At 41.5% G+C, this 8,892-nt stretch overlaps 1 protein-coding gene across 2 annotated transcripts; it reads right to left on the bottom strand.

The window, feature by feature from the left end:
- Positions 1–371: 371 nt before the first annotated feature.
- On the bottom strand, positions 372–7,361 carry LOC117532640 (G1/S-specific cyclin-D1-like). Of its 2 annotated transcripts, XM_034196032.1 has the most exons (6): positions 6,817–7,361; positions 5,638–5,645; positions 4,636–4,839; positions 3,667–3,826; positions 2,320–2,468; positions 372–2,181 (listed from the first exon to the last, which is right to left on the bottom strand). In XM_034196032.1, exons 1-6 carry the CDS (start codon positions 7,022–7,024, stop codon positions 2,020–2,022), a joined length of 891 nt encoding a protein of 296 aa, XP_034051923.1. In that variant the 5' UTR covers positions 7,025–7,361; the 3' UTR covers positions 372–2,019. The 2 variants fall into 2 exon arrangements, with proteins under 2 accessions (XP_034051923.1, XP_034051914.1); XM_034196023.1 differs by lacking the exon at positions 5,638–5,645 and having other exon boundaries at positions 4,636–4,852; positions 6,821–7,353.
- Between the last annotated feature and the right edge of the window lie 1,531 nt (positions 7,362–8,892).

Here is an 8,892-nt window from a genome sequence, read left to right as displayed (position 1 = left end):
GTCGGTGAATGTCCGAAGTTTGTATGTTATAAAAATAGTGGCAGTTAACACGGACTGCGTTTAATGCATTTCATAGCATTGCATTAGCTATTGACTTCTGCCGATTGCATTTCCACTTTCAACTTTTGGAAAAGTGTTGTTAATCTGTGAGATTATCCTGCTGAACAACATTTATGAGTATCATATGTTTGCAAAATATGTTATTTTCTGCAATATTCCAAAATCGAATGGAAAATCCCATTGCTTTTTAATCGATGGAGACCTTGCTATGCTACATTTTGGGTCGGCCTACACAAATATGTCCTCACTGCACCGCTCTATAGAGGCACTGCCTTGGGAATTCATTTGAAAATATAGAAACAACAACAGGCTTTAACAGTGGTATCAGTTTTACTTTAATTCATCTTTACGGACAGACAAAACAATGGCACCAACACCGGGTTTAACTTGGTAAAAGCTTAAAATTAGGGACATCCCCTTTAAAAATAATTATCATAGCAGAATGAAATGTTAATACAGCAGCTGAACTGCTTATCTTTAAAGGTGGGGTATGTAATTCACTTCAGAAACACTTTTTGTTATATTCCATGGAATGCTCTTAACATCCCGATAGCAATGAATACATGAAATGCTTTGACAATAAATACATAACAAAATGTATCCCTAGAAGCCGTGGCGCTGTAAAAAGCACGACCAATCATCTGAGCCGGCCCGGGCTAAAGTAACTGGATGGTCTACCTGCCTGTCAGCCTTCCATCTGTGCACAAACTTATCTCGTGCCCTCATTGGTCATGTGCGCGTTCGTGTGTGTTGGAGGAGGGGCTCTGTGAGGAAGTCTGAAGGAAGGGGCAGATTTTGTTGGCTAGTTTCAAATTCTAGGGCACTCGAGCTGGTTTCTCCATTCTTACCTTTAAGCTGTGAAGTCAATTGATGTGAAATAATAAATATAGCAAGCAAATAAAGTAGTACACCTGATTTCTTACTTTCCAACATGCTTTATCCCCTTCTCTGAAGAACAGAAAGTGTGTGTGTGTGGTCTTCAATGTATTTTGCTTCTGATGCACAGGAGATGCACTGAGCTCCCTCTAGTGGTGTAAGGTGTGCACTACACTGAGAGCACTGGTTCAAGTCAGTAATAACATATAATAACGGTTCAACACATTCCATAAGTACATTTTATCAGCCAAAAAACAAACAGATACACTTTTCTGGGTCTCAATTTAGAAACCTCAACCTCACTAATGATGACATTATGTTTACCATCATGTCTTGCGTCTTGAACATGGTCTTGAAGCAAAACCATACAGCTCAATACTGTAAGCACTTTACATGCGGACCAGGACCCATGTTTATCAAACTTGTAATCAAACACAATAAAAAATTCATATTATGACTTAGAATATTTAAAATCAAGTAAGATCTCTTTAAGTGGCTGAGGGCACACTCCTTGCCGTGACATGCTATAGACGGCAGTACAGGTTCTATGTATAGGAATACAGAATAGACTTGTTTGGGGCAGCTTTCTTGCTGTTCCAGTCTTATGTAAAGATGCACATTTTAAAAAGATGTTAACCCACGTAGTTTCCTTTTGATCATACGAGAGCTTCACCGTCAGTGAGGTGTGTCTCCAGCTAAATCTGTATTCTTGTTCTCATTTTGTATGAATAAAACATTTGATAAAGGCATTTAAACGCCCCAGTCACTGTTCAGTCTCTGTGATAAGGTTTTCTTTTCCTTTTGTAAATGCGGCCTGGGTCCAGACAGCCTTGAAAACAACACATTGGTGGCTGCAGCCGACTGTCCCCTGTTCTCTGAGTCAGCTGGTACCAGTGTTAAGGTTCTCATATCCTGAAGGTGTCAGCGCCTCCTCAGGTCCCGCCTCAGTTCAAACTGGGCCTCATGTAAACAGTTCCAAACACTGTTGAGTCCAGCTCCCTGTGACACTCCACATGTGACACAAAGCCATGTGTTTCTGTCCACTTCATCAGCTCCACCTGCTCCTGTCTCTCCGTCACTCAGTCAGATGTTGATGTCCCGGACATCTGTGGGTGTCGTTGAGAGGTCCTGCTCCTCGCTGATGTTCTTAGTTTCCATGGCAACTGAGTGTTGGGGTTGTTGTGCCTGTCTGAGGCTGGTTTCCAGCAGCACCTCGATTTGTTCCTGACACGCCCTGAGACAGTCCTGCGGACAGAGGACAGGTTAGTGGAAAGTCAGACATTCTGTCTGTGTGTGTGTGTGTGTGTGTGTGTGTGTGTGTGTGTGTGTGTGTGTGTGTGTGTGTGTGTGTGTGTGTGTGTGTGTGTGTGTGTGTGTACCTACCGGGTCACTCCTGATGGTCTGTGCCAGCTGCTCTGTCAGTTTCTGAGACATCAAGCCGTTGCCCACCATCCTCATCTGGAGCCCCTCCACTGCTGCCACCATGCTGCCTGCTGCTATCATGGAGGGGGGGCTGGCAATAAACTTCACATCTGCAACACCATGGAACTTAACATTAATATGGCACATTTTAAATAACAAGTGACACAACAATAGACAACCAATAACAACATTTTTTAACTCCATTCCATGCACAGGGTTTGGAGGGTTACTTTATAAATGAATTATGTTAACATTACTAATATGAAAAATAGTAATCAGTTGCTTAATCTAAGTATCACCAGATACAAGTCAGATAACCGTGACTTTTTGTTACTGTTCATTTACTTTACTAAAGAGCATAGTATAGCTCCCAAAGCAGAGTACATATGCTCTCTTATTGGCAGAGACGATGCTTTCAATAGAATATATTGATCCAACTCCTGAACTGCAAATACAGGAGATAAAGGCCCACAGGATTCTAGAGACAATTATAGTGAATAGTATACTTTATTTCCATACATGAATTAAAAGCAAACATTATTTACTTTTTGCATATCAGGGGTCTACCTACAGCATTTAAATATATATATATATATATTAAAAAAAAGGATAAGATTAATGTAGATGAAAACTAAAAATCAGTCTGTAAATGAGATGCTGACCTCTTGGATAATGACTGTATATTAACAGCTGGAACTGTAATGACATACAGTTACAGCTTTATGTATTCTAATGACATCATCTCGTTACATGTCATCTGTTTCTCACCAAGCCTGTCACACAAAACAAACACAGGGGCTGGGTTCATGGGCAGGCGGTGTTAAAGGGAACGGTTAGACATTGAAATGTGACCCAGGAAGTCCAGGTGGAATAATAGATAGAGGTTGTAATGTCCCGTCACTACTCCCCTCATGAAAGTATTATTAAAACATGAACCAGCAGCAGTAATGGATCACTTATTTGTGTTGTTACTGGCTGCTACTTTACTACCTCAGACTGTAACGCTGAGACAATCACTGTCATGTGTGATATACCATTTTAAGGGTTTCATTGGTTGCTACTTTGTAGATGTTTTGGTTATTTTGGAGCCTTTTCGATTGGTAGACAACCATTTAACAACTGTGTCACAGCTGAGAGAAAACAATCTCTTCAGTGTTAACGTAAAGCAATTGCAACGTTTTAAAAAGATTCCACCTTTCAGAGGGGTCAGCCTTCAGCAGAATACTGTGAAATACATGAGCACGGCCTCAACAGCGAATAGGAACACTTTCTCCTGATGTCAAAAGAGACGTATAGCCCCATGCGTACCTGTGGCACACAGAGCCACGAAGGTCTGAGCGTGCTTCCTGAGGATGGGCCTGTTCTCTCTCCTGACAGCCAGCTGAGACAGGAAGTGGTCGATGAAGTCAAGGGGGGTCACTGAACCCAGGTCCCACTTCAGCTTATTCAGAACCAGCAGCTCCATTTGCTGTGAGGACAGAGGGACAGGTTCAAGTTTGATCCCTCAGACAGATGCAGGGATTAACAGAGATGGGGACGAAGGGGTTCGGTCTACATGTGGGGATTTTTGGCTTTAAGGTGAACAAGGAAGGTCAGGGGTCATCAAAACCCATTAGGGAGCCCCCTCTGGGGACCATGATGGAGTGTTGGTCACTGGGTAATGTATCTTGGTGGTGGAGCTTCAAGAATTGGCCTAAAGATTACTAAACATTTTAGAAGCTTTACCCCTGGGACAATAATAAGTCGAGGAAATGTCTGGATCGAAGAAATCGTTCAGACGGACAGACGGAGGGCCTGATGCCAGACATAGGGAAATAAGTGATATACTTATGAGCTTTGCCTATTGTATCCCCACTAAGACTAGCTTTGTGGTGGACTAATCTTTTTGGCTTAGGAAGGTTCTTAGTGGAGGGAAATGACCCAGAAGTATCTAAGTGGCATTTTTGCACAAGACACCCTGGACCATCCTTTAGGAAAGGAGGCCTTTCCTTGCAACTTTAAAAGTGACGCACCAGTCAGCCGTTTCTTAATCAAGCATTGGTAATGAGGTAATATCTTTGTTCCGGTTTTCCAAGTTGCCTGCCATAAACAACACCATGACAACGCACGGGGTATCTAGAAGCACTTTTAGTAGTCCATGAGGAACATGTCTAGTTTTCCCCCAGCAGACACACATCTGTAACCTCCAGGTGTCACACAATCAAAACATCGCTCGGTGTAAATGCAGTGTGACTACTTGACCGAAGCCCAAAGTGCTGTGCTGTGATGGAGACCTACCAGCAGCTGGGTGGGTGTGATGGAGTTGTCGGTGTAGATGCAGAGTTTCTCGGCACTGAGTGGCATTGTCTCCTTCAGTTTGGATGCCAGGAACATGCAGACAGCCCCCAGCAGCTGCAGGTGGCTCTTCTTGGTGGGTTCCACAGACAGGAAGCGGTCCATGTAGTTCATCGCCAGAGGGAAGACCTCCTCCTCACACTTCTGCTTCCTCACAGACCTGCACACACAGACCAGACACACTGCCATTAAACACTGTTTCTTATTTAGCTCATGAGAAGAATTCACTTTGATCCACTGCAATATCTGGCCAAGCGTTATCATGACTTCCATGATGTCCATGAGTGAGGATTATCCATATCACATCTGCAGAAAAGACCACTGGTGTCAGTTTCAAACAACACTAAGAGTTTAAGTATCTGAATAAAGACATTGTGAATCACATGTTTCCTTGCATAGTTTATCAAGAGTTCACAAGCCAGCGTGAATCCTATCTAAGATGGAGGGAATCCTGTTTGAGATGATGCCGTTTCCAACAGTTTGCTGCCAAAAATACAATTCCAATTAAAAGGGAAAAATTGAATGGATATAAAATGTTAAATGTTTAAGGTATCGCAAAGAACATGGATCATGTTAACAGGGATTCAACTGTGCGTAATAAGGTATAGGTTATTTATTTATGCCATGACAATAAGGAAAAAATAACGAAAATGACCAGATCAAAATATTGAAAATATTAATAAAATCCCAATTTTGATAATCAATGATTAAAGTAAATGATCAATTCAGTGTCATTCAAGTGAGAATGTTTTGCAAATCTTGGTTTCATGTCCTTAACTATAACCTCTTGGCAAAAAGAGAAAGAGAGATTGCATTAGAATCTTTTTTAGATCAGTGGCTCAGTCAGTAGGGGCTTGGACTGGGAGCCGTAGGGTCGCCGGTTCAAGTCCCCGACCAGACCTAAATATGGAGTGTGGACTGCTACTTGGAGAGGTCCCAGTTCACCTCCTGCCCTGCCGTGATGCCCTTGAGCAAGGCACCGTACAACCCCCTTCCCCCCTCACTCCCCGGGCGCTGTACAATAGCTGCCCACTGCTCCTAGTACTAGACTCCTGGTACTAGGATGGGTTCAAAGCAGAGAACACATTTCACTGTGTGTGCTCTGCATGTGTGACCATTAAAGAGGGTTTCATCCCTCCCTATTCTATTCTTCTTCTATTCGATATGGCCTAAGGGATTTAGTCAGTAGTTCAAGAAAACACAAGAAACCATGTCACTCTCAGATAATGGTATGGTGTTGTCATTGCAACACAACAACTTAGGCTCAACAGCTTATGCAAAAAGACAACGGGCACTGCATTACAATAATAGTTATGCACATACAGTAGGAGTCCCAGTTACTGTAGGATCTACACACAGAGCATGTTACTGTAGCCCTGAGGACAAACATGGAGCCTGAAGAGGTCAAACCTGAGCCCTTTAAACTTCCTCACGTTCACCAACACAAAGGCATCGCGTGGTCTGCAGAGAATGGCAGCTCGAAACAACTTACAACATGTAAAAAAAACTATATTTAAAGTCTTTTGAGCACATATTAGTATGCATTATTTGTGGATCTTGGTTTTCTTCCTACAGCGTTAAGTTGAACTGGCATGTGAGCATGGAAGTAGTTATTGTACGCAAGTGAAGACGTAGTGTATGGAAGCTATGGGAACTTTAGTCTTCTTTATTATCTGTTAAAATCACTAGCCAACGAAAGGCAGAGCATGTTTGCCTCATAACAGCCTCTTTAATTTATTGTGGACCAGTATCAACAAGTCTACCCATGGAGTTTCAAGTATTCGCAAGTCCAGTAAGTTACTAATTTAACAGCATTTAAAACGCCATTAGGAAACACCAGTGGAAATCCCTAATTGCTGCTCTTTTTTTGCATTACTGCATTTGAAATTGTCTAGTCTCTAAGCAATACAATACAAATAAAAAACGCATAGGCTCATTTGCACCCTTTCTTCCTCTCTCCCCCTTCTTACCATCAGCAGAGTGGGTAGTGAGCAGAGTGGTTACAGGTTACATACTTTTAATGGAGATGAAGGCTTCTTAAAAGTGAACTCTGCAGAGGAACTTTAAATTCCCAGGTCTGTGAACGCCACTGTCTCTCACCCACCATCATGTATCTGAGTTAACTCACCTCCAACATCCAGGTAGCCACTATCCTCCTCATGCACGGGACTATTTCTCTCTGGACGCATTTGAAGTAGTTGGCAGCGGGGAGGTACTTGTCTTCAGCCCGCAGCAGAGCGTTCAGGACCCGGTCATTCAACAGGTTGGAGTCCCGGTAGGCCCTCCGGACGACAGGCCTGTCCCCTTCACAGCACAATAACTGGGGGTCCATTCCCCGTGCCTGCAGCACTGTGTCTGTTTAAATGTGGTAACAAACCCTAAAAGTAACTTCGCATTAGCTAACAACTACTAATTAAAAGCCGCTCCACATTTTGTTCTACAACTTTCTTTTTACTCGTGGGAGATATTACCACTTTAACAGTGGGAATGTTAGAAGTAGTGAATTGAATGGTCCCTTGTTTGTCTCCGTTAAGTCACTGTGCTAGTTTATTTCTTTTTCCTTCGGTCCTAAAGTTACTTTCTTTTGTTGCACAGGGCACTCGGAGGGCCAGACGGAGCGGAGGCAGCATGTATGTTCACCGACACCCCCCTGCAGCGGCGCCGCTTTATCAATGCGCGGCCGCGTCAAGCTGATTAGCATAAAGGTTTACACTTCCGGCACAAGCTGTCAAAAATAAAGCAGCATAGCGTTTTAATTTTTCATCTACGTTTGAAGATCACACACTATTTAAAAAGGTCGTTTCCCCAACATTAGGTGGTGGAGGAGGAGGTGTTTGGACCACTTACTTTAGTTGTGTAAGTGTATCCCAATTATTGAGGATAAATAAGAAAGTATTAAAGTAATAGCAAAGAGATGACATGACATGTTTTAAGTGTCTTAATATATCAATATAGTAATGAATTATTTTCTTAATCTTTCAGTTGTCAACACGAGCATATGTATCTAATTGTGGATCGTTTATTTTGTTTAAACATCTTATTTTATATACAACAAAAAATACTTTTAATAATCTTGGTTTATGTAGTTAGTACCTAGATGTCAGATCAATATAGTGAAGTAGGATGTAAAGGATGTGTATACTCACCTTAGTTTACATTAGGTAGTATCATATTAAAGTATTTATGGAAAATGCTTGATGAGCAAGACAAGCATATGATTTGATGTAGCCAAGAAATTAAATATTGAACTTTTGCTGAACTGACAAATGTCGTTCCTCTTATTTTGAAGATGTCGTGCACTTCCGGTACCAGAGCGAGACTTGGCTAACTTGATACAAGAGAGAGAGTGATTGAGTGAGAGAGAGACCAAAAACTAAAAATGAAAGCTAAAACAAAGTGCTTTTTTGACGATTTTTGGGAATTATTACAATGTTCAGGCACTACAAACTATAGTTATTGTATTAACTGTCTTCGACTGATACTTTGTTAAATCATGCCCTACAAAAACACTCTTTTCAGAGATGTATGAAGTAGGTGAGGAGAGGGTTAAAAATAACAATTTCTGTGCTTTCACTTTAGAAACATCGAAAAAATATGTTTTCATAACATTTCAATTTGAGAGTTTAGCTTTAATGAACTACATTCAGAATGATACTCCCCCATAGAGTTACTGTCTTACACACACACACACACACACACACACACACACACACACACACACACACACACACACACACACACACACACACACACACACACACACACACACACACACACACACACACACACACACACACACACACACACACACACACACACACACACACACACACACACACGTATATGCCACTACATGCCACAGTGTACATACACTCCATCATTTTGTACTCAGAGTTTAAACTTTAGATATTTCACATCTAATACATCTTTTTTTTTAAAAACTAAAACCTCTTGCTGAATATATTTGATGTGACATTGATCAGAATACCTAGCTGACTAACATAATGTTGTTATGACAGCCGCAGTGTACCCATTGTGACTGTTTGTCCAATTAGAAAATGGAGCACAATACACACAGCTTTTAGGCATTTTAAAATGCATTTAAAGTCCAAATCAACTATCCTGGATTGGTTACTGTATAATGTTTTAGTTCTTTTAATTTAGTTCCTGAGAAATCATGTTTTTTTCCATCATTTTGCA

Source organism: Gymnodraco acuticeps, unplaced genomic scaffold (genome assembly GCF_902827175.1).
Source record: "Gymnodraco acuticeps unplaced genomic scaffold, fGymAcu1.1, whole genome shotgun sequence".
In the NCBI taxonomy this organism is placed as follows: domain Eukaryota; kingdom Metazoa; phylum Chordata; class Actinopteri; order Perciformes; family Bathydraconidae; genus Gymnodraco; species Gymnodraco acuticeps.
This window is presented reverse-complemented; position numbering and strand designations above follow the sequence as displayed.

What these genes read in the sequence shown, in the direction of transcription:
- LOC117532640 (XM_034196032.1), bottom strand. Translation starts at nt 7,024, where the DNA reads ATGGACCCCCAGTTATTGTGCTGTGAAGGGGACAGGCCTGTCGTCCGG. An exon ending in TCACACCCACCCAGCTGCTG is followed by an intron (nt 3,827 to 4,635) that starts GTAGGTCTCCAT and finishes CTGTCCTCACAG; the next exon opens with CAAATGGAGCTGCTGGTTCT. An exon ending in AGACCATCAGGAGTGACCCG is followed by an intron (nt 2,182 to 2,319) that starts GTAGGTACACAC and finishes CTCTGTCCGCAG; the next exon opens with GACTGTCTCAGGGCGTGTCA.